Source organism: Mytilus edulis, chromosome 3 (assembly GCF_963676685.1).
Source record: "Mytilus edulis chromosome 3, xbMytEdul2.2, whole genome shotgun sequence".
In the NCBI taxonomy this organism is placed as follows: domain Eukaryota; kingdom Metazoa; phylum Mollusca; class Bivalvia; order Mytilida; family Mytilidae; genus Mytilus; species Mytilus edulis.
Window position 1 is genome coordinate 57,838,085 of NC_092346.1, and position 27,774 is coordinate 57,865,858.

Genomic DNA, 27,774 nt, shown 5'->3' on the forward strand with positions numbered 1-27,774 from the left:
GCTTTTACAACCCTATGAAATTACTAAAAGTAGCATTCATTAATTATAATATTTTTTTTTACGCTATGATCATGAAAACAGGATTGCTATCAAGTTTTTTCTTTCATTTTCCTGTGCACTTCATTGTAGAAGAACGTGTGAAGTTGATTAAGGAATAACGCGAGATTGCAGTTAGCTAATCAGAATAACGTATTATAATGAAACATACATCTCATGCATTCATTAAGGTGCTTTCATAGCACAATTCATCTCTTGGGTAATGACCCAAGTTTTTTCCTCATTCACACATCAGCGTTAAAAGCCTTAAAAAAAAAAATTAAGATAAACTAGATAATAAAACCTCATCATGTGCCACTTACTTGATTGGACCTATTGGATTATTCACCCTTTTATTTCTTTCTTCTGGTGTCATGTAATCCCATTTAAACACTAAATTCCAATCAAAACCTAAAAAGAGATAACAATCAGAACATTGTAAAATCTAGATATAACACATAAACATATAGCAATGGACAAGAACAAATGTAGACAATAAACGCATTATGACTTTCTGTTATTTTAAATTCAGAAATTTTTGCAACATTTCTTTTCCCAAGCCCAGGTGAAAGGTTTCACAAAAATAAATTAGAGGCTCTCAAGGCCTGTACCGCTCACCTGACTCTACTTGGGTTTTTGAAATCATATAAAAAAAGATAAAATTTGGTACAAAGTAACAACATTTGGCCACCATCTCATTAGGAAAGGAACATTTATGCTATGTTTGATTTCATTCACTTTTGTATGCATTTCCCATAGGGCCCTATGTTAAACAAAGTCACCCCACTGACGGCCATCTTGGATGTTGGATCGGCTACAAAGTAACAACACTTGGTCAGCACCTCATCAGGAACATTCATACTATGTTTGGTTTCATTCCATTAGTGGTCCTCTAAAAGAAGTCATTTGTATGCATTTCCCATAGGGTCCTATGTTAAACTAAGTCCCCCGCTGGTCGGCCATCTTGGATGATGGATCGGCTACAAAGTCATGGATTTTTCTAGCATTCCACAGGGTCCGTTTTTCGGACCCATTCCCAACGGCAAAAACCCTACATTTTTCCCAATTTTGGGAGTAAAATTCCCAAATGATCACAAAATTTATTTTCATCTTTATTATTCATGACAGAGATGTTTATTTTATTCAACAGCTACATGTAGCTTTATGTCAAAAATCGTCAACAAGTAATGTGTGTAAATCCAAGTTGAAACATATTGAATGACAAACAACAGTTGACAAACTATGGCTGCCATAAATAAACAGGAAGTGTGGGAAAATACTAAAACCAGATCAAATCCGGAAACAAACAAGTAATATATAATTCCGTGTTCGTCAATCAAATACAGTTAATAAAAAATGAAAAGAACCAAACATGTGACAGCTATCATAGCAACACTAAAATTGAAAAGTAAAAGATATATATAAAAGAAAATAGAAACAGGATATATTTTATACAGAACTCAAAATATTTTAGTTCACAAATTTTCATGTCAAAAAAAAACAAAACAATTCTTTAAAAAGTTAGAACTCATTATTTTGATACTCAAATAAACTTTAATGCCATGTTGTTATATTTAAAAACAAATTTAATGAACTAAACACACTAAAACTAACTTCTGGTATATTGGTTGTTTTTCCCTATTTCATTGAAAACTGTGCTAAAAAATTCCCAAAACTGGCCAGGGTCCTTTTTCCCAAAATACCCAGATAAACCCCTGAAAGTAACAACACTTGGTCAGCACCTCATAAGGAACATTCATACTATGTTTGGTTTTATTCCATTCAGTGGTTCTCTAAAAGAAGTCATTTGTATGCATTTCCCATAGGGTCCTATGTTAAACTAAGTCCCCCGCTGGCGGCCATATTAGATGATGGATCGGCTACCAAGTTACAACACTTGGTCATCACCTCATAAGGAACATTGATACTATGTTTGGGCCAGGTGAGCTAAAAACTTGATATCGGCCCTCTTTATCATGGATTAATTAGTGTTATCACTGCGATTTACACGGGTCAATGTTTACTTTGCAATTTTCTTCAATCCATACTATTTGTAACCTTTGTTTCTAAGGCTTTATTTTTTTAATTTCTTTTTTTAGAAAACTAAAACCCACGAATTTAAAAACCCACGAACATGTAAATATTGCTCAAACCACGAAAATTGATACCCACGAATTAAAGTACTTTCACAGTACTATGTTTGGTTTCATTCCATTCAGTGGTTTTCTAAAAGAAGTCATTTGTATGCATTTCCCATAGGGTCCTATGTTAAACTAAGTCCCCAGCTGGCGGCCATATTAGATGATGGATCGGCTACAAAGTTACAACACTTGGTCATCACCTCATAAGGAACATTGATACTATGTATGGTTTCATTCCATTCAGTGGTTCTTTAAAAGAAGTCATTTGTATGAATTTCCCATAGGGTCCTATGTTAAACTAAGTCCCCCACTGGCGGCCATCTTGGATGATGGATCGGCTACAAAGTAACAACACTTGGTCAGCACCTCATAAGGAACATTCATGCCATGTTTGGTTTCATTCCATTCAGTGGTTCTCTAAAAGAAGTCATTTGTATGCATTTCCCATAGGGTCCTATGTTAAACTAAGTCCCCCACTGGCGGCCATATTAGATGATGGATCGGCTACCAAGTTACAACACTTGGTCATCACCTCATAAGGAACATTGATACTATGTTTGGGCCAGGTGAGCTAAAAAACTTGATTTCAATGTACAACAATCAAACAAATAAATGCTTGCAAAAGTTTCTGAATTTACAGTACTGATTATTGAGAAAAATGCAACAGGGTGATAATCGCAATAATTTAAACACGCACGTTGAAATTTTTTATATGAATTAAACAGGATTTTTCTCAATATCGCAAAGATGAAAATCACATTTTAGTCTATGACAAAATCGCAATAACAAATGCATGCAATTATTTCTGAATTTACCCTATTAGATACTGATATATGAGTGAATATGCTTTAGACATTAAGTGGCTCAACTTTAAATAGTTATTTTTTTTACAGATAATTTATGACCTCTTTATGGATATTTTCTATGTCAGTAAAAACTTGGTATTCAATGAAAAATCAGATGAAAATAGAAAACTGTTAGCAAACACATAACACAATATACTTGACTCCAATTTACATACAAAACATCAGCATCATCTATTTTCAATATATACAATAGGAAACAATTTGCCTCATGCAAATCTCCCTAAATTGGACTACCTTTTCCATGGAATTTTTAAATTGTCCAATTGTTTAAGTGGAGTTAATCATGAGCTAACAACATTGATGGACAGACAGTGTGATTTTTTATCCACCTTATTTTTTTAGGGGGATTTATTTAATTCTTCATCAGGGGTCACCACACTTCAAAATTATAGGGAGAAGTCACTTCTCCCTGGCAGCCAAACAGGGAGAAGTGAAGACCCAACAGGGAGACTTCAGGGAGAAGTGAAGGCCCAACAGGGAGAGTTCAGGGAAAAATCGACAGATCGCGTTTATACTTTTTATGAATAAAATTTTTTGTTACTTTTCTAATAATTTTTTCATGACAATTGCTAAGGAAGTACATTTTGTAAGTCCTTGTCTTGCCATGCTTGTAGTCTGAAATACTTTTTTTATTTACATGTGGTCCTATGCAAATTGTCAAAAAATATCATGACATAAGGACCACAAGTTAGTGGCACAAGAGCTATATTTATTCTGGTAGGTCTGAATGAATTGAAGATTTGACCTGGATCAAATTATGCTGCATAAGATTTTAAAATTAAACCAAGTCCAAGAACCTTTTAAAACAAAAATGATAATCAATTAAGAAAAGTTAAAATACGGTTTCACTGTCTTTCATAGCTAAGATCATGATTCAAAATGCATTTGTTCTTAAAATAATATTTAATAAGAATTCAGAGAGAAAACTGTTTGACATGTGTTGAAATGTAAAGTAAAACTGTTAATTTCAAATCGTGTACATGTAATCGCACACATTTGCGGTATTTTCATGGAAATGCTGATTTCCAAAATCAAGTTGCCGTTAGAAATGTATGTTATTGATTCTAAAACACTTCACGAGTGTTTAAATATGACTAAATCACAAAAAGTAGCATCGGAAAAGTCATATTTTTCATAACCGGAATTGAATAGGTACTTGTAAATCAAAAACAAATACGGTGCGATCCACGTCAAAATTTCTTACTTTATATTTTTCAAAAATATACGACTTTGGAAGTAAATATTGCCGTTCCTTATCAAATTAATGAGCAGATATTCATTGAAATACTTTTTAAAGGACCTTTAGCTGAAACAAAGCACATGTATCAGTCTGTAAAACAAAATCCTGAACAAAAAACCGACTGCTTTTGTAGAACTGACTTTTATAATTGTTGTGCTGGTTCCCGGCAGTGTACTAAACTACATACATAGTAAAAATACAAGCGAATACCAGTTGATAATATTCCGTTTTTGAAAAGAAATCTGAAATTTTTCATGGGACATCACATTTTGTCAGTAAATATAAGAACATCAAAATTTAAAGTGCATTTCAATATGGATAAGGTAAATGATGAGAGATGAAAAGATGAAATGGCGCCATCTACAATTTTCAATAACAAAGATGGCGGACAATAAACAATCATAACAAATCTAGATTTTACTTTTTTCTTGCTTATAGTACACCCGGGCATGCAATTTTCACGTTGATGTATGATACTATCGCAGAGAAATCAGTTCTGAATTTGGAGAAACATGCTTTGTATTTCAATACCTATCGGTCGTTTAACTTTACGTTTGAATCGACAATTTTTCAAAAATCATGAGGCGACACTGAAAATCGAGGGCGACATAAACTTCTCCCTGGAGCTTCTCTAGAACGAAGTGGGGAGACCTAGAGCGACTGTGTCGCTCACTTCGCCTGGTGTGGTGACCCCTGCTTCATAATGACTAAAACTTTCGCTAGAATATACAAACCTCCCTTTAAATCAGCAGATGCGCCAATATAATCAAAGTTGTCCATATTGATCACGTCTATAATGGGACTAACAACTCTCTTTCTATCCTGAAATATAATTCAATACATTTACAATGTATTAAGAAATTCATTACAATTACAATGTGTTAAGAAATTCAATACAATTACAATGTTTTATGTAAACTTATCAACTGGACTTTCAGCTCATTTTTTCCTAGTTATTTTTTCTGTGCAGTCCTTATTCTTTCCGATGATAGTTCATTATAAACAACTCTATCAATATTTGTATCGATCTGACGAGTTAAGCATTTTTCAACTGATTTCTATAGTTTGTTCTTATGTTGTGCTGTAACACCACTGTCACAGGTTAGTAGGAGGATTGAGCATTCACAAACATGTGTAATCCTGCCACATTTTTTATGTGCCTGTCCCAAGTCAGGAGCCTGTAGCTCAGTTGTTGAAGTTGGTTTTTATCTATCCTATTTACTTTTTCTGAAATTATTTTATTATAAATTAAAATGTTAGTTTTCTCAATTATATTGTTTTATATTTTTCATGTTTGGGCCTTTTATAGCTGTCTATACTGTATTTGTTTTTCTCATTGTTGGTAGGCCATACATTTGCCTATAATTGCTTAGATCCACTTCATTTGAACTTTGGTGGAATAATTGTTTCATAAGCAATCAAACTACATCTACTACATTAAATTATTGAAAAACTCTGAAAAATTAACGTACACCAGCTACTCTGTCCAGTAAAGGTTCCAACCAATGGTCATTACATTCACAGTGACTGTCCAGAAAGGTCAATACTGGACCTATAGCTGCATTTGCACCTTTGACCCTTGATCTTATTAAACCTTGTCTTTTCTCCATTCTTATAATCTTCACTTTCTTTATTAATGCTAGTTCTAACCCATCAGTTGCTGTAATACATAAAATCAACATAAATACATTCTCTTACAAGTCAACATCGAAAGCAACATCAAAGGGATCTTTCATTTTTCATTACCTAAATTGACCATATATGAGATCTCATTATCTATAGGCTAATCAACTGTTGACCGGTTTATTTTAACCCTTGTTCAGGGATACTTTCACTTAAGCAGGTTCTCTATTTTCCAAACAAAAGAAATTCATATCTTCAAACAAACAAATAAAAAACAACAGAACAGACAAAAAGTGTGGTCAATGAGTTTATCTTTTGTAAGCAGTAATGTACAGCAATATTGGTACTTTTTATTTCTAATAATCTCGTTTATGTATTTTGTAGACCAGACCTTTTAGACAAAGTAACATGGAAATGGTCTAAAATGTAACAGGACAATATTCGAATTAGTTTAAACATATTTTATTTGTTAAAGTACAAATTGGATAAGACACAAGTCAAACAGACTTATGAAGTCTTCTCCATTTAACATTTATAGCAATATAATACAAAAATATATGAATGAGCATGCATGTATAGAATGGTATATCTATTTAGTAAATATATATATAACTAGTATCTCAATTGTTTGTAAAACAATTGAAAGGTCTTTCCTGTAAAAGTGATGTCTTCGTAATGTTCTTTGTACGACCTTTCGTTTGATATACGACAAGCATACCTTCTGAAACTTTTCGCTTTTTACACTTAATGACCTCATCCGCCGGAAGTATGATATATGTAACACAGGGTAGATGAGCTTTCATTTGATATGCGACAACGCCATGTTCTAAAAAGTTTGATCTTTGCACTTAATAACCCAACCAACCAATTTTTGGAGGTTGGGAATTTGATATTTCAAATGTACAAATCATGACCTTTCATTTGATATACAACAACCCTATCGAAAAGAAAATTTATTTTGTGCACTCAATGACTCCATCCAACCAATTTTTGAGGGACGACAATTTGAAATTTGAAATGTACGCTTGATGTGCTTTCATTTGATATGCGACAACCTTATCATCTGAGAAATTTGAATTTTTGCACTAAATGACCCCACCCTTCCACCTGGGTTGAAATAGAGGTTTAAAATTTTCATTTTTAAGTAGAGTTTATTGAGACCTTCAATTTGATATATCAGATGACCCCATTTGACAAAGTGCCAAAAATGATGCAATATCAACGATATAAATAGAAGTTATGAAACTTACAAAGTCGATGCAAAACATGAAAATTTCAAAATGATTTTTTGGTGTTTTTTTCAATGGAATGTTTTTGGTATTTGGTCAAACATATAACTATGTCAACCTCTTCAATTTCTTAAACATTTTAAGTGGTAAGCTGTTGTTGATTCAGAAATACATGCCGCCGCTCGCAAAATTTCAAACTGGATTATCTCTAAAACGACAATAGATATCTCAAATCTGTTCAATGATAAATGATCTACAGTTGAAGGACAACATTATAGAAAGAGAATTGGGACAATTTCAAAGTTCACCAAGGTCACAATTAATCATAAAATATATGATGCAATACCAAACTTGAGAACCGGAAGTCGTAGAGACATGGGACTACCACCATTCAACTCAGGACCACTTGACCTTTCAAATATCACAAGGTCAAGGTCATAGTATACTGTGAAGGTCAAGGTGAAATTTCATCATGAGCTTTCATTGACCTCAAATTGAAGGTCTTGACTTACTGATCATCTTTGCAGTTTATAGTAGGTTGATATCTGTGACCTTTTAAAAGATATGCACATAAAACTATACTTTTAAGAATCATCCCGTTGTAACTTTTAAACAGACGGTCGGACATTTTTGGAATTATTGTATAAAATGTAGAGCTCATCGAGAGGAACAATTTATACGCTGTATGTATGCAGCAAAGTCTTAACGTTTTCCTAATATGTAAGCTTGAAATTGCAGCGTAATTTTTTTTTGCACTCAGTGACCTTTGACCTTGGGTGCATATTAAAGGTCACATGAATTAAAGATTATTGGTGAAGGTTCCAAGTCTCTATGACTTCTGGTTCTCGAAATAGAATTTTTCAAAAAATATTTATAATTTTAAAAGGGACATAACTCCTTATAAGGCTTAGTAACAAATAAATTGTTTATGTTTATAAACATTGTCATCTGTTCTTGTACATGCTGCCGTTTTCAAATCGATTCTATCTCTAATACTTTTAAAGAAAAATGCAAATGAAAGAAAATGCTTCAAGGGGATATAACTCTCAAAGTAGATGATGAAATCCTATGCAGCCTCATGTGGTAATACATCTTGATGAGATCTACCTATTGTCCAAATAAAGTCATGATATCTTTTAACACATTTTGGGGGGACCATGTTGAAAAAAATCAATAAAAGGGAGATAACTTCTTAAGGGGATGATGAAATCCTACAAAAGTTCATCTGGTAAAAGTTCATGTTGATGTCTATCGATGGTTTAATTTTGGTATTGATAACTCCAATAGAAGCGATAGGAGGGCAAGCCAAACGAATGCTGGAAGAAAAAAAAGAAAAAAAAACATTAGAAAAACAATAAGGTCTTTCCCATGTAGGGGAAAGACCTTAAATATGGATCACTGAAAGACGGAAAATTGAAGAAAGAAAAGAAAAAAAAAAAAAAACAATAATAATACAGAAAAAAAAAATCAAAAATAAAAATATATAAATAAATAAATCATTATTTAGAAAACAGAAACACAAAAAAAAACAACAAAAAATAACAACAAAAAAACAAATAATAATTAAAAACCAATTGTTCTTTGAACAATTGAAGGTCTTTCCACCAATAAGGATCTATTTTGATATGAAAATATTAAAATTCAGTTGAAAATGTCAGTTCCTATGGCTAAATGATATATAAATATGAATATCAAGCAAAGGTCAAAATCTAGAACGTCCAATTAACCTATGACTTTGACCTCAATTTCAAGGTCATAAACCAAGGATCCCAAATTAAAACACCCTAGGTCTGTATTATGTATGGTTCATGAGTAATATCACTTTACGCATAATTCTAAATATAACAGGGGCAAAAATCCCATTTATTCTCTTCGCACCCTTCCAATCAAAATTTATAAGTTACGACATGTCACAACTAACAATTTAGTAAAAATAATTTGTTGAAATCTTATAAGGTTAATGAAAAAGAGTGAAAATAAGCCAAAATCAAAATTGAATTTGACCTTGACCTTTGACCTTGACCTAATTTTCATTTTTTTGGACCAATGATCTTAAATCAAAAGACCCTAAGCCTTTACTTTATAATGATAATGAGTTATATTACCATACAACTAATATAAGATATAAAAGGGGGAAAAGTCGCATCAAATGTTTACGTACCCTTTTAACTAAAATTTACGTGTTACGCCATGTCGTAACACACATTTTGTGAAAATATTTTGTCGATATCTTATAGGATTTCTGAAAAGAAGAGATAACAAGCCAAAATCATATTTTTGAACATGACCTTGACCTTTGACCTTGACCTCATTTTAATTTTTTTGGACCAATGACCTCAAATCGAAAGACCCTAGGCCTCTATCACTAATGGTTTTCCAGTAACAAATTTATTTCATTTATTTCATTACAAAAGGGGAAATAACTCTCATATGGAGTCTTCGTAAAACTTTGGTGAAAATAAAACGTAACATCCTGAGGATATAACGAGCAATTTGGAAAAACAAATTTGTCGCTTTCTTTTACGGTTGCGGAGGAGATCTGATAACAAGAAAAACAGTGTTTGGGGAGATAACTCTTACAAAGAAAAGTGTTCGGTTAAACAGGGTCAGTTTCAAAAGCGTATAGACTGAATAATATCATATACAAAAAAACTAAGCGACATCTTTTGAAACATTTTTACACCGCAAGAAAAAAATTAGGCGGAAGAAAAATAAAATAATCAGAACGAATTCAATAGGTCTTTCCACAAGAAAGGTGGAAAGACCTAATAAAAAAACAAAAAAAACAAAAAAACGAAAAAAAATAAAAAGGACAAAAAAGGGGAGAAGAAATTTTACTTAGATGATGATGTGTGTGCGATCATGGTTTGCTACCTAGACAATTTGAAATCTTTCCGAACTTTTAATAAACTCAAAGACATTTTTGAAAATGGTTTGGTTTTGCTCTAGAGAAAGAAGACAACTACCCGAGGTAAGTAGTTCTATGTTAATTTTACAATCATTTGGAAGCCAGCGCAGACTTTCAAACATTTTATTTCGTATGTCTGAATATAATATACATTTAAAAAAGAAATGATAGGAATCTTCACGATTAACACCACAGCGGCAGGAAGGGTCAGAAATAATATTGACCCTATATATAATATTCGAATGAACCTTAACAATTCGTTACAATTACCTGATTGTCACAATTACCGATATATCTACTGTAAACTAACTTAAATTATGCATCTGTCACTTTCTAGCATATTTTGCATGGGACTTTTTATATTTTATATCATATTATATATTAGCATTATTCAACTTGGATAAGTTGTAAAAATAAATTGTCTTGCTTAAATTAGATGATTCATTAGTACTACTTTAAGAAGTAATATTTACTGCCGAGCCCTACATGCAATTAACACTTCAGAATTTTGAGTAAATGACATTTAATATGTTAATTTAAAGATACAGACCATGGCTCAAACTTGAATACAAAACAAAACTTATATAACTATACATACGATCATCGCTAAAGTCATCTACTAGAATGATTTCATCTATCAGAGTCTCTGGACTTCTTTGGAAAACACTGAAAACAAAGCATCGATCATTATAAACTAAACAGATAAGGGACTTGTACATGAAAGGTGACATTAACTATCATAAGAAAGAAAAATTTGGATGAATCATTATATACATCAAGCCAAGTTTTGGACAGATAAAATGACAGAAAGACAGACTAAGACCATAACCACAATCTGCAAGAGCATTGCACTGGGGACAAAACAAGATTTATACAAAACACATTCCCTTAACCTTTTCAAAGTGTATATTTTAAAATATTCCTCCTACAAGAACTGTTTCAAATTGTAACATATTTATTAAGACATCTAAGCTGATTAAATTGATTAATATAGTTCATGATAATAAAACTTCCTATTACATAGTTACATAAAGACCTTTAATAGTAAACTAATGGATATTACCTGATTTTTACAATACATTTAGAAATTATCATTATTACCTTTAGGATAATCATTTTTTATATCAACACAATAAACACCACAATAAAATCTTTTGTACGTAATTTAGTCTGTATCTTAATATCAGATCTGCTTAGTTTTAGGTATTAAGATAGCCAACAAGCATTTATACCAGACAATTTTCTTTTATCTTTCATTTTACAGTAAAGCATAAGATTAATGAAACGATAATTTAGTTTTTGTCAGCTGAAATACTACAATTATCTAATTAAATCCTTAATGGAATAAAAATACTAACCTTATCACAGTTCGTAATAAAGCTGACCTGGCCTCATTATGGAATGTTATGATTACACTTGTGGACGGAAGATCTGAGCGATATGGTTTGCCACGACATCTGAAATAGAAAAATATTAAAATAGAATTACTGTACTGGGAACGAGAAACTTAGCATACAAAAGAAACCCATTTACACCATAATTAATTAAATTTAATTGTATATAAGAAGTTGCTAATACAATATGGGTCCCTTATAAACAAAAGTAATGGTTAAGTCCATGCTTTGGTACAGTAAACCCCTAAAATAAATCATGTTAAAAAGAATAACATAGGATGTGCACAAAGAGCAATATACATGATATATGGCAAAAATTGAGAAAAGTTTAAATAAATAGTTAAAAGGGTTTAACAGAAGTTACAGATATCAACTAAAGCAATCAGAGTTTGCAAAATCTTTTTTCCTTGGTGGTCCTTGAAGAAAATCTGCTGGTCCTCAATATCAATTCTATTGAAAAATTCTAAAACATGTCAGTCCTATGCAAAATTTTGGTGGTAAAATCCTGAGAACTGCCACTTTTCGCTAACTCTGATTAGCAAGAGCTATATACACGCTTAAAATATGGAAAGCCCTAAAAACGATTCTGAGGAAATAATAAAACAGGAGGACTCTTGATCATATGATTAAGATTTCTGTAGTACTAGAGATCTCTCTGTTGTCTTCAACTTTTTTTACCAAGCTTTTATCAAATAGAACGTGAAGTATAAGCTGCACAAAAATATATAGCATTGTAGGTTATTAACATCACATTGTTCAGTGAGACTTAATCTCTGTCTGAACGACAAAATGTACGTGTCCGACAAAAAGTCATTTGACCAGACAGATATTCAGATTATCTTAGTTAAAATATAGAAGAAAGCGTAAAATTTTTCCTTCGTTTAGATACACCCTTAAACATTTAGGCACAGATGAATATATATACAGACAGAATCTACATAACTATATACTGACTGCCTGAGAAAGCAGGAGCATAATAAGTGTTGAAACCCATGACAGTTATAACCATTTTAATGCAATTGCTTAAATCGTCCTACCAAATGATTTCTTGCAGGAAAAACATACAATTAAAACTCTCTAAAAATATATGACTTCATCCAAACAACATTACTGTTTCATTAAAACTGCATTAGAATTCAAACTTGTATACTTTTAGTTACAGTGATTTCCTTAAAATCCAGACATCCTTCGTTTACTAATTATTAAAATCTGTCAAATTATTCACTCACATAATATATTAATAATTGAACATAATTTTGCTTTGAAAGTAGCAAAGTGAGGACTTGTTACCTGAACTTATTTTACTGATTTATGTTTTTGCATAAGTACATGAGACAAAAACGTGATTCTATTACTATAAATCTTGTATCATGTATTTGATATACAGATTGTCTTTAGGGAATCTACATATTTAAACTTTTATAATCAAATACTAGCTGAAGCAACTGTCAACCTTTAGAAATAAATAAAATCCACAACTTAGAATCAGATCAGTGGGTGTTACAAAAAAAGATTCTATAACACTAAGCAAGATTGACATATTTTGTTTTGTTTTTACCTTCCCTGATTTAGCATGGACAAACATACAAAGCAATCAGGAGACTGAATATCTGTTTTTAAACATCTTACTGACATATCAATTTACTAGTTTGTCAACCCAGCCAACCCATGATGCAGACATGATGTTTCTATTATTTTATCCAGGCTAATATGAGTAAAACCAAGAGAAAAAGAAAAAAAATACATAAAACATGGGTTGATTGTGTCCAATGAATGAGCGTAACTTCTGTAAGAAGTAAGCTTTTTCGGTTCCCTTAAGGTCATATTGCTAATACCTTCTAAACTATTCAAGTATTACAGCCGATTCCATTGAGTGTATAGACAAATGTAATATCTATGGTTAGCTTGCTTGCTAGCTGAACTGTGAATTCATTATTGGGTAAGGTATACTACCCTCCTTTCGAGGTAGCCTAGTCCTACAGACAGATAGATTGGTTATTTGTGGGACTAGTCTACTTTTAAAGGAGGCTAGTTTACCTAACCTAATAATGTCTTCACTGTTCAGCTAGCAAGTAAGCTAACCAAAGATATTACCTTTGCCTACACAATAAATGGAATCGGCTGTAATATATCCAGGATCCATGACTTTCGATTTTTTTCTGATGAAGGTAAATCTAGATAAGAGCTTCAGGGGCTCCATATTTATAAAGTGTCATTTTCATTTTCATTTTATAAGTTATAGTATACTATAAATACTATTTGGAAAATATAATAATTCTTGATAAAATTTTTGAACTTACTTTGTGTGTCGAGTATCTATAACACCTCGGTTACTTTTTAAATTATCACTGGCTAATTGATTATATTTATTTTTGGCATAGCAGTCCTCTCCAACATTACACCGTGTTTTATCAACGTAAGTTTTCTCATCAAATTCACGCCATGAAACATCATTTGGTCCATCAGGTAGTGGCTGTATTTTTGCTTTTATTATTTTTACTGGTTTCAACTTTTCCAAAAAAGCTGGTACTTTTTCATTTGAGATCTTTGGTTCTGGTGGTTCATGGATTTCTGTATCACGAGGGACTTTTTCTACAAACTCAACAACATCCCTGGGTACTCCTCCAGAATATGAATCCTGAAATATAAATAAAACCAAGACTATGTTAAAGGTGTTCAAACTATATTACAACTGATGAACCTAATACACAATAGACTATTTTCATATTACAACTTTTTTTACTCCAGATTATGTAATTTTACAACTGGTTTACTAATCTGTGGTAGGACATCCTGGTACTTGGTCAGGTAAGAGCAACCAAAAGAAGTGATTCAAACATATACTGTAACATGTATAAAGTATGCAATTTTTGGGGAAAGTCTAATGTTTTCCAATTATTTTGTCGTGAATAGAAAAATAAAACAGTTAACTTTGGCCCAAATTGTACTGATTAATAGCTTGATTTTACTTCTTTACATTGCTCTTACTTGACCGAGTACCATGTACCAGGGTTTCCTAATCAAAGATTAGGTAATCTGTTGAAAGAATACTATGTAGTCAAAAGTGGGTAACATGAAAAGTCTAAAGAATGTTACTAAATAACCTTTTACAGATTATAAAGCCATTCATATAAAATGTTTGCTATAACAGCCAACTTATACTATTTGCACTAACCTCAGTTATACCAATATTTTTACTTATACTGATGACCTTTAAAAATTAAAAATTTCTTTCTTCCTATAACTGTTTTGAAAATTGTAGATGCTTATTGCATTTAACCCCCTTATGTTCTATTTAAGCCATTGCAGCAATATTGGGATCATCAGAATTGTTTTAGCAAGTTGGAGGACTCAGGTGATTGTGGCCAAATGGTTTAAAGGAGAAGATTTTTGTAAAAAGTTAGGAAAACATAAACAAGACAACAGATGCAAATTGGTGGCAATAACTCAAACTGTCGTACTTGTTTTTAGCCAACAAGGAAAAATCATAAAGAAGTCCACAAAACAGTCGACAGATTTGTTTATTTTAGGCTTTTATTCATTAATTTACTAATGTTGTATTCAACTATCTCTTGCTGTCTTAGTCTGTCTACAATTTAGGTTCTGGGCTTTTCTGAAGAAGGTAATCAAGAAGAGATACCTTTTTAAGTAAATTTTAACTTAAATGCTACATGTCAATCAAATTTTCTTACAGACAGAACCATCAAAATTAACACATGAAAAGGTTTGTATAAACTCAAATTTTACAGGAAAAAATTGGTATGAAATGATATAGATCAGTTAAATGTGAATCCTTAATTGATGGATTTTCTCCTTTGTGAAACAATTGAATATCTGATTGTTCATCAGGTGTGGGATATAACATTATAAGCTACATTGATAAAAGCTGTTGATTTTAATTCGACATGACTTTTCTTACACAAAAATGTCAAAGTGTTTTACCCTTTCATGTCAATACATATATGTTACATCTACAAACATACTGATACATGTGTTACTGTCAAATTAAACAGGTGAACAATCTCATTCCAACAGATTTTACAATGTTCCGTTATTCATTACAATTGAGTGTTATAGGGAAAACGGTACTATTTATTCTGCCATAGGCGACAATACTAACATTTTCTAATTTTACCACTTTTTATAATAAAAACCTGGATAAAACACTTATGTGTGGTGTTAGTACTTTATTACTCTATTTTAAAAATTTAAGCCAAATAGTATCATGACCAATTTCCAACGGAGCTTGTTTATGTTATCCATGCCCATCGTCATTTTGCACCAAATTTATAAAATTTTGAAACCCTTTTCGAATAATTCTCTAGAAAATATTTCAATAGGTTTTAAAATTTATATTGTAAATATAAACACTGCAGTTATTCATAGATAAATAAAAAAATATATTGTACCCTTACATCCAATCACGGCGCTCCTAAGTTGACTTCCTTCACCTGTCTTGGGTACACAAAAGGCCAACCTAATGCTGGGAAAATGTAATAGTACCGTTTTCCCTATATTTATTTTCTTGCATTGTAAATGTTGATACCACTGCTGGTAGACACAGTGGACAGAACTGTTATTTCAAAAGAAGAATTATCAGCTCAGTGTTTAGTACTTCAGTACTATCAAGATTGACTACATAATACTTTTCTTATATTCTATTTTGATGTTTTAGAGATGTTTTCAGAAACAGAGGTTATTTCACAAGAGGCATAAAGAGTTTTCTTTTTCTGGCATCCTTGAACCATGAAAATGAGGTCAAGGACAATAGACACATATGCCAACAGAATATTTTTTATCGACCAATAACTACAAGATATTGGTAATCCAGCTCTTTACCAGTCTGACATTTTAAGCTTTATACAAGTGATTACATTTTTATAATGCAAAACCAGTATTTATTTGTCTGAGTATAGGCATTTTTATTTCCCTACAATTGAATGTTTTAATAATCCTGTTATATCTCCTTAACCTAATAATTTGTCAAAGCTACAAGTTGATTGTAATTAAAATAAAAAATGTAAGAGGCATTTATCTTACCTAATTAATACATATCAATTTCTGTCAAAAATGCAGTTCATCAAGTTCTAATTGCATACAAATTACATCAAAGTCCAAATTATAACCAAATTACCTACACTTTGTGTGAAAGAAGATCAATCAAAATGTAGGTATCGTTAACCCTATAACATCATTAAACCATCAAAATAAAAACTAAAGGCTCTTAAGAGCCTGTGTCGCTAACCTTGGTCTATGTGCATATTAAACAAAGGACACAGATGGATTCATGACAAAATTGTGTTTTGGTGATGGTGATGTGTTTGAAGTTCTTACTTTACTGAACGTTCTTGCTACTTACAATTATCTCTATCTATAATGAACTTTGCCCATTAATAACAGAGGAAATTATTTTGTAAAAATTTACAAAAATTTACCAAATTAATGAAAATTGTTAAAAATTGACTATAAAGAGCAGTAACTCCTTAAGGGGTCAACTGACCATTTTGGTCTTGTTGACTTATTTGTAGATCTTCCTTTGCTGAACATTATTGCTGTTTACAGTTTATCTCTATCTATAATAGTATTCAAGATAATAACCAAAAACGGCAAAATTTCTTTAAAAATTACCAATTGGGGGGCAGCAACCCAACAAACGGTTTTCCAATTCATCGAAAAATTTCAGGGCAGACAGATATTGACTTGATAAACAATTTAACCCCTTGTCAGATTTGCTCTAAATGCTTTGGTTTCAGAGTTATAAGCCAAAGTTACATTTTACCCCTATGTTCTATTTTTAGCCATGGCGGCCAACTGTGTTGGTTGGCTGGGTCACTGTACACATTTTTTTAACTAGATATCCCAATGATGATTGTGGCCACGTTTGGTAAAATTTGGCCCAGTAGTTTCAGAGGAGAAGATTTTTGTAAAAGATAACAAAAATTTATGAAAAATTGGTAAAAAATGACTGTAAAGGGCAATAACTCCTTAAGGGGTCAACTGACCATTTTGGTCATGTTGACTTATTTGTAGATCTTACTTTGCTGAACATTATTGCTGTTTACAGTTTATTCTATCTATAATAGAATTCAAGGTAATAACCAAAAACGACAAAATTTCAGTGGCAGCAACCCGACAACCGGTTGTCCGATTCATCTAATTTTTTTTTTAGAGCAGATAGATCTTCACTTGATTAACAATTTAACCCCATGTCAGATTTGCTCTAAATGCTCTGGTTTTAGAGTTATAAGCCAAAATCTTTTGATTTTGTTGCAGTGAACATTGAAATCGTTTTAGTACAAAATGCAAAGGAATACAAATTTAACTAAAAAAAAGTTTAGTTATGCTAGGACATAACCAGGTGCTCTGCAGGGCACAGCTTTATACGACCGCAGAGGTCAAACCCTGAACAGTTGGGGCAAGTATGGACAAAACATTCAAGCGTGATACAGCTCTGAATTTGGATTGTGATCAAATTTTTGACATTACATGGTGTTTTTTTACACAAAACAAATGTCAAGATTTTACAAATCAATTAAAGATTTCTTCTTTAAACTTTTTAAATCTAAAATTAAATAGTTGACACAGCATAGGTTTCTGACACAGAATGAATGTGGTCTAATGAACTTAAAAGTTTTTTTTTGCCTTTGAGCAATTCACTATGCTGTTGAATATTAATCCTCTCAAAAAAATGTTTGAAGAAATTTTCTTTTTATTTATGAAATCTGAAATGAGAAAAATTTAAACCCCCCCCTTTTTTTTCACATCCCCGTTTCCCTTTTTCCAAAACTGATATCAATTCAAATTTCTAATGGAGTTTGCAACAATAACTACTCTTTTAAATACATCATAAAATATTAAAATGTAAAATAAAGTGCTTGTTATCACTGAATGGTAAAGATTGGTTGGTAGTAAAAGTGAATATACATTGTTTATTGTATAAAACAATAAAAAAAACTTCATCAGCAACATTTTATATTGGCAAATTTCTAATGAAGTTATTTACATAAAGTTATTGGCAAATAAAAATAGAAAATGACATCATAGTCATGTCTGGCAAATGTCCAACATACATTATCTAAAAACATTTTAGATAAGATAAGGAAAAAAAGCTTCATCAGCAACATTTTATATTGGCAAATTTCCAATGAAGTTATTTACATAAGTTATTGGCAAATAAAAATAGAAAATGACATCATAGTCATGTCTGGCAAATTTCCAACATATATTATCAACTACTATTCTATACAAAGAAAGATAACTCCAATTGAAAATTAATTGCTATTGCACAATATTGTGCAATTAGATATTTCTTGCTATTGTGCAATACTGTGCAATTGAAAATTTCTTGCTATTGCACAATACTTGATATGGATTTGGACCAACTTGAATACTGGGCCCATAATCAAAAATCAAAGTACATATTTAGATAAAGCATATCAAATAAGCCCAAGAATTTAATTTTTGTTAAAATCAAACTTAGTTTAATTTTGGACCCTTTGGACCTTAATGTAGACCAATTTGAAAACTGGACCAAAAATTAAGAATCTACATACACAGTTAGATTTGGCATATCAAAGAACCCATTTATTCAATTTTTGATGAAATCAAACAAAAATTAATTTTGGACCCCCATTTGGACCAACTTGAAAACTAGGCCAATAATTAAAAATCTAAGTACATTTTTAAATTCAGCATATCAAAGAACCCCAAGGATTCAATTTTTGTTAAAATCAAACTAAGTTTAATTTTGGACCCTTTGGACCTTAATGTAGACCAATTTGAAAACGGGATCAAAAATTAAGAATCTACATACATAGTTAGATTCGGCATATCAAAGAACCCAAATTATTCAATTTTTGATGAAATCCCACAAAGTTCAATTTTGGACCCTTTGGGCCCCTTATTCCTAAACTGTTAGGACCAAAACTCCCAAAATCAAACCCAACCTTCCTTTTATGGTCATAAACCTTGTGTTTAAATTTCATAGATTTCTATTTACTTATACTAAAGTTATTGTGCGAAAACCCAAGAATAATGCTTATTTGGGCCCTTTTTTGGCCCTTTATTCCTAAACTGTAGGAACCAAAACTCCCAAAATCAATCCCAACCTTCCTTTTGTGGTCATAAACCTTGTGTCAAAATTTCATAGATTTCTATTCACTTAAACTAAAGTTATAGTGCGAAAACCAAGAAAATGCTTATTTGGGCCCTTTTTGGCCCCTAATTCCTAAAATGTTGGGACCAAAACTCCCAAAATCAATCCCAACCTTCCTTTTGTGGTCATAAACCTTGTGTTAAAATTTCATTGATTTCTATTCACTTTTACTAAAGTTAGAGTGCAAAAACTAAAAGTATTCGGACGACGATGACGACGACGACGCCAACGTGATAGCAATATACGACCAAAAAATTTAAATTTTTGCGGTCGTATAAAAATGTAATCATTACAGGGTCGGTGTAAAATAGCAAGCTTACTGATAAGGCCCCATATATATGATACATTTTCTTCATTCAATTGTGTTATAAATAATCTAAGGGTACAAAGTTTAAGAAGATGTAATGCTTATACATGTAAGTGTGTGAGACAGATCTTGCAGCAAAATTAACATGCAAGTAGGATCATCAAGTCATCAATATACATGTAGCATAATTACTTACTCCAGATAAAATTTATAGTACCAAATTAAAATTCAAAACATAATTAGGATGATATATTATGACAATGTCTGTAACAGAAAGATCATCAGAACCTGTCAAAATGTACAGTGTTCTTAACAACGTTTCTTTACTTATAATTAATAACCTTATACATGTATGGGATAACTTGACTCAATCAGTTACAGTGCTTCTATCAAAAGAACAATCTATATAAGAACACTAGGTGGATTCAGGGGGGCCCTGAGTGGCCTTAACCCCAGGGCGAGTTACTTCCTATATTTTTTATGGTAAAAGTGTGCTGCAAAACAGGGTCCCTTTTCATGCCCTGCTGGTTAGAACAGGGTCCCCTTTTTCATGTCCTGCTGGTTAGAACAAGGTCGCTTTTTCATGCCCTTCTGGTGAGAACAGGGTCTTGTTTTTAACAAAGTATTTGTTTAGAACAGGATCGCTTATTTAACTGTTTAAAATATAGTCTAGAACCCGTCTAGAACAGCATCTATTTTATACGGTCTAGAGCATGTCTGATTTTCTGAGAGTGTCTAGGACAGGGTATGGTTTTAAATATTTCTGTTTAGAACCAGGTATGTTTTTCAATGTTTTTTGGTTAGAACAGGGTATTATTTGGCAAGTGCTGTCGGCACAGTTAAACCTGAAAGGATAGTCAGTTACCCCCGAGCCTAATCCCCTCTTTTCGTGGGAAAAATTTGGTTGATTTTAAAGGGAATCACTGAAGCATGCCTGTAACCCCCCATACCCCCCTTAATAGAGGTTCTTGTTCAGCTAATGTGAACCGAAAACACAGTTTATTTTCTATATAAAACTTGAACTGACTACAAAGTATATTCTCTTATTCTCTATCTATAAAACTTTTGGTTTGCAATAATCCTCTACTGCCAACTATTATTTGGTCATTTATTTATAGGTTACATATTTGTACACGTATATACAAACACATTTTTTTACTGACTTTAACTAGCACACATGTATCAACTTATCATTGTTAACTGATGATGAATTACTAATGTTACTAACAAATGTATAACTAAATATGTCTCGAATTATATAATTGATATGACAAATATGTGAGAACAATTAATTTCTATTTGAATTTTAATAAAGTCTAAAGAAATTGTTAAAAAAATATATATATATTTCTTTTTATTGCACAATTTATTATTGTGAATGAGTTTAATAGCAGTGCATCATCAGTCTTTGAAAGCTGACTGGTATGTAAATCATGTACTTTAGCATGTTGTAATTTTATGTAATGTAAGGTTGCACTATAATCTAAATAAATGTGCATAAATGTGCATAAAAGGATATTGGATGGAGAACCTATGACACCATATTCTCCAGATATATATGCTTAACTTTTGGAATAAATATCATTATTGAAAATCATGACCTAAAAACTTTTTATCAAGAGTATTCATATCATAATATTGAGAATTTGCGCATAAAACAAAATCGCCTAAATGAATTACGCCAATTTAAAAGTGGACATGCAAAGGTGTTGATAAAAGTTTTAAATCCGCAAAAAATAATAACCGGCAAAATATTTTGTATACCTTATTCAATGAAAATCATGAAATTTTACACCTGCTTTACAGTATATTAGAAAGGGAACCCATAAAAACAACATGTATAAAATGTAATGACCTTTATAATATATAATGAAAAAGTCAAAATTCAGCTTGTTTAGAAAGAATCATGTGCAGTAGATATCTGCAGCAGATTAACAGAGATACATCAGACTCCTCTCCCCTTTTAGATTGATTGTTGGCTGCTTAACATTCAGTGGTTCCCTCTTTTAGAAGCAGAGCATAATATAAAGGTATCAGTTCTTTAAAACATATGTTAGCTCGATACTATATAGCTAATGGATAAGTGTTATTGATAATGTCTGGAATGAAAGTCTAAGAACTAAACTAAAAATAAACTTAACTTAAAAGATTCTCCACAAGGAATAATTTTATAAAGTAGTTTTTGTAAATTGTGTTATGAATCTAGCAAGACAGAATTTGAATTACCACAAAAAAGAAATTAAAAATCTTCATCAATTCCAGCTCAGTTGCTGGCATCATATTACAAAAACCTAGTGTATTATGTAATGCATAAATGTCCTTGAAAAGCTGTTAACTATATTAACTGTACAGGAAATTATCTTTACTCATTTAATTACTAAGCCATATAACAAAGGAAAATTGATTTCAAAGTAGTTTTAAGAACCCTTGAAAATTACAAAACTTTCAACTTGGTTTAGATATTAAAATCATGATATCTCAATTCATAAGTTAAGCTTTAAAAAAACCCACATATATATTAATAATAAGGGATGTACAAAATGTACTTTCAAAGCATTCAAATTTTAGACAGTTAGACAGACAGACACACATAAATACATATGCAAGGATTGACTCAAATATTCACTCACAGGGTTGCAGCTGACATCTATAATGCTAATATCCCCATTTTCAATTTTTTATTATGATGCAAAATTTCTCTGAAACCAAGCATCAAAGAGTAGTTTAGTACATGTATGCATACTGATCATCTCATCCAGAGTGTGTAATTCTGTATGTATGTGCCTGTCCCAAGTCAGGAGCCTGTAATTCAGTGGTTGTTGTTTGTTTATGTGTTACATATTTGTTTTTCGTTCAATTTTTGTACATAAATTAGGCCTTTAGTTTTCTTGTTTGAAGTGTTTTACATTGTCGTTTCTTGGTCTTTTTATAGCTGACTATGCAGTATGTGCTTTGCTCATTGTTGAAGGCTGTACGGTGACCTATAGTTGTTTATTTCTGTGTCATTTTGGTGTCTTGTGGAGAGTTGTCACATTGGCAATCATACCACATCTTCTTTTCTATATATTAGAAGGTTAATTTTAGGTAACTGTATAAAATTGGCATGGACCTATATATTGACCATAACATAACTTGTATTTTCAACCCACTACAAAACAGTTGTTGCTTACATATATACATAAGTCTATTTAAATGTTTAAATAAATTAGACAATATCATTTCAATTTTGATTTACTGTTACCTTTAAAGAAGAATGAAGGAGTTTTCATTGAACTTTTATTTAACCTGTCAGCATTTGTTTATAAAATAAAACAAACATATAACAATTAAATCAGAACAAAAAAATATCCAGCAATTCATCAAATATACCCTTCTTTGTCAAAACACTGCTGAAATATTTCTATGGTAAAATAACCTGACATTTTTTGTTGTTATAACACTATACATCAACATTTATTATTATAATTGATATTTAATACCGACATTTATCATGTTTATGGAGAATATCCATAAACCTACAATAAATTGATCATAACAGGTTTTTTTCTTCTATTTCATCTGTTTGTTATAATGTATATATTGCATAAGATAATCAAAAATATTACGTTTATCATTGTTATAAGAGATTTTCTAATGAGTCACTTTGAAAATTACCAAATAATTTGGTACAATAGAACATTATTCTTCACCTTAACACAATAATTCATACAAAAAAATACTTTTTCAAACAAAATCTTGACTAGAGACAATTTGTGGAAAACTGGTAAGTTCCAGTGATTTACTAAAGCCACAAGAAAGGAAATGTGGTTGGGAAACAAACAACTAAAAGACATTTTTATGAGTATTTCAATGGGGACAAGTTGGTATTAAACATTTCTACATTGTCATTATCACATCTGATCTATAAAATAATGCTACCCATACTCAGAAGAAATATAACTAACTTTTGTAATAATAAAAAAACCAAGGATGTGTCCCCAGTACACAGATGCCCTATCTGCACTATCATTTTCTGTGTTCAGTGGACTGTGATGATGGGAGGAAATCTCTTATTTGGCATTAAAATTAGAACGATCATATCACAGGGAACATATGTGTACTAAGTTTCAAGTTGATTGGACTTCAACTTCATCAAAAACTACCTCAACCAAAAACTTTATCATGAAGTGGGACAGACAGACGGACGAACAAAAGAACGAACGAACGAACGAACACACAGACCAGAAAACATAATGCCCATAAATGGGACATAAAAACAACAAAAACTGAGCGACCTTTCTAAATAGTACATGATAAATATATAATTTTTATACCAATCATACTTAATTTATTAAATGAACCTTTGCTTTTTGATTTCATATCTGATCCTAGTTGATGATGCAACTATTATAAATAAAAGTCTCAGGTGTTTTGGAGATGTTGGAGCTTATTTTATGATTCTTGTCAAAGGTTTATATTGATCATTCTTGGAAAATAATAAGTGATAATATCTATAGTCTCCTCATAGCAATTAACACAGTTTTCTTAAGATTGAATGTCTGAGAATTGTAAGTCATGTCATTACTAATCAATAAGACAACTCAGAGGTTGAAATAGGAAAAAAGTTATACAGTTGTTTAAATAAAATGAAAATAAAAGATGTTGTTTTATTGCCAATGAGACAACTCTCCACAAGAATTTGACAAATTCCATTTTTTAATCTACTCGTGTTTGACATTTAGATATTACTCTTGTACCCTTAGGAAAATCTTTCAAGTACAATATGATTCACAAGAAATAAATTGTTGGATTATGTAAAGTGTATTTCAATTCACACAATAATTTCCTCCAAGCACTTTTATAAAATGATTTATAAAATAAATATAATACATAAGTGTGTACATTTGAAAATTATTTTGGCTTCAAAGCAGTTGAGAGTTTAAATAAAATGTATACAAGTACTGAGGTGTATTTTAAAATTCATTATAACAGAAACACTACAAATGTCTTACTACTAGTATCTCTTTGTATGAAGACGCACTACAAATGTCTTACTACTAGAATCTCTTTGTATGAAGACGTCCCAAACAGGAAGCATGTTGCAAAACACTGACACCATTACATGGATAAGGCCATAATTCAATCCAACATTCCTTTTGTGGCTTCTGATCTTGTGATACCCTTTTATACAAATTAATACACTTGAACTCAAAACCCAAAAAATGTTTGCTTTTGGCCTTTCTAGCCCAGAATTCTTAAACAGTAATTAGAACAATAACGTCACAAATCAATCCCAACTTTCCTTTGAGATATGGACCTTGTGGTACAATTTCAAAGAGGACAAAACCAAAACATTGCGATACCACTATACAGCCGCAAATGTTTGCTGTTAGTATAAAAATTACTGGTAACACAAATGTTCCTTGAACATAAGTTATTCTTATCTCTTGGGTTTGACACATAGCTTTGATAAGCTCTCTCCCCATTATACAATATAACAACAGGTAGAAATGATTTCAGATAACCGGAGGGTATACCTACATAAATTATAATTGTACAAATCAAAATACTGACTAAACCAATCAATCCGTAATTTATATATGAACATATATCAATAATATCATGCAATGTATTCCAATATGTATTACTTTGATTTAAATAAATCCTAAATTATTCAAAATGGGGAAGTGGTTTTCATCAAAATATTCTTTGTTTTGGTGAGGTTTTTTTTACATATTGGTGACAGGAAATGTCTATGGTAAAGGGCATTCAGATTTTTTTCATGATTAGTACACCACATCCCATTTATACCATAAAAGGTAAACTTTAATTCTCATAAAACTTGATAGACTACAGTGTACATGAATTAATAAGAATTGAATTTTCAGTTGGAATACATATTAATGACATGGACATATCTAAGTTTTTTTAAGGGATTTTTTTGCTTATACTTTATATAAAATGACATAGATAGAGCTAAATGTAACTGGTTTTTGAGGGGTCTTTGCTGCTTATGTTTTCTGTGAAGTATTAAAACATCCATGTACATGTATATATTTATATGATTATGATGATCAACAAAATATAATTTACCATGAAAAGCACTAACTTAAATCATCTTCTTAGATAATTTTTTGTAAAAACTTTCGTCAAACAGAGTTAGATTGCCATCCTTAGACTAAGTATTTTAAAGACTTTAAGCATTATGTGTTGTATGAAGTAAAGTCATTCTTTAAACATGTTTTATTCAGTTCCATAACAGTCTCAATCTGATCTTTGTACAGATGTGCTCTGGAGCTGTCATTTATATTAGGAACGATTAAGGAATCTTAGTGCACACCAATGGCAATACTTATTGCTTATGTGCTCAGCATTTATAAATGCACATTGTAAACAATAGTTATTTGTGAAATGGTGTACTACATCATGTATATGGTATAACCTGTTGACTTTATTTACATGATTAACCCAGTAAAGAAAAAGTTGGCTCTATATCTATTTTTACATCTATCATAAAGATGTCAATGTGACTTTTAAAGTCCTAGCTGTAAAAATAAATCTTAAAGGTAATCATTCATTCTATAAAAGATTCTGTGCTTGATGAATTTTTACAAATTCAGATCTCCAATGTTATTAAATAAAAAATGTGACTAAGTATGCAAGGTTCATGACTTAGTCTAACTGGAAAGTAGTTGCAAGATTGAAAACTTCATCCCCACGTTAAACACAGTATTGTAAATTCATGATGTCCTTAACATTAAAAATGTCCTTTATCATAAATTCCAGTGGTAAATGGTTATTTTCACACCATCTTTGCCAATTACATGTACTTTCTTTTCAATTGAATTAAAAATGCTTCTATTTCATGGTTTGTTACTCATCATGCTTGCTATACATAATTCTGCTCATGCAATACTTAAAATTTCTTTCTGGTTCATATTAATTTTAAATGTATGCACTTTCAACTTTCTCACTCAAGGCATGACCTCCATTGAAGCGTGTCACAAAGAACAACAGGGATGCAGAGGATATTGAATGGAGAAGGTACAACCTAAATTATACAAGGATATTGAATGGAGAAGGTACAACCTAAATTATACACAATTAAAAAAAATGCTTGAAAGTAGATCAACTGTTACATATATATAGCCATCTTAAAAATAGATATATGCATGTATCACTGTATTTAGAATACAAATCAGTGTATTTTTGTTTTGTGACATATCTAATTAACCTTTTTTGAATAACTTTGTATCTTGTAATTCTTTTTTTTCTATCTTAAACTGTTGAGTCAAACGCTTATTAAATGTTTTTGGTCTTATTTGCATTTAAAAGTCATTAACAAAATTAACCTAACAGCATACAAATGAAACATATTGAACATGCATATATTTACTGTCCAAATTAATAAGTAGTAAATGAATGACCAAAGCTAGAGTGTCAAGAAAAAGACTGTCAATCAACTGCTTATACAAGTCTTTAAATATGTTAACCAGTTTATATGATAACATATAGGATAAAAAGTACTGTGATAGCAAATATACTGGATGCTTCAGTCTAGACATTGCTATTGCTGTATCTTAAACTAGCCAGTTACAGTGAGAAATAGTTATCAAATGGATCCAAGATCTAAGGGACGACATCAAAAGTTCAATGTAGGATAAAAAACTTAATTCTCATAGTTTTTTCACTGACCCCCCCCCCCCCCCCCTCTTAACTTAATTTGGGAAAAAATGATTTACCAATAGGGATATACCGGTATGTAAAAATCAATTTTAGATATACAAAACTTGCAGAATTTCAACTCCCCCACCCCCAAACTATTTGATTTAAGTTTTTTATCCTACATCGATCTTTTGATGTCGTCCCTAAATGGTTGGGTTGCACAGAATGTTT

The 27,774-nt window shown here is 31.3% G+C and overlaps 1 protein-coding gene across 1 annotated transcript in view; it reads right to left on the minus strand.

Annotated features, from left to right (window-relative positions):
• LOC139514399 (polypeptide N-acetylgalactosaminyltransferase-like) overlaps positions 1 to 27,774 on the minus strand; it is a 40,075-nt gene that overhangs the window by 10,104 nt on the left and 2,197 nt on the right. Inside the window, exons 2-7 of the mRNA XM_071303579.1 lie at positions 13,738 to 14,075; positions 11,402 to 11,500; positions 10,642 to 10,709; positions 5,756 to 5,943; positions 5,018 to 5,105; positions 360 to 447 (exon numbers count right to left, since the gene is read on the minus strand). Coding sequence (XP_071159680.1) covers positions 360 to 447; positions 5,018 to 5,105; positions 5,756 to 5,943; positions 10,642 to 10,709; positions 11,402 to 11,500; positions 13,738 to 14,075 — 869 coding nt within the window. The remainder of the gene's footprint in view (positions 1 to 359; positions 448 to 5,017; positions 5,106 to 5,755; positions 5,944 to 10,641; positions 10,710 to 11,401; positions 11,501 to 13,737; positions 14,076 to 27,774) is intronic.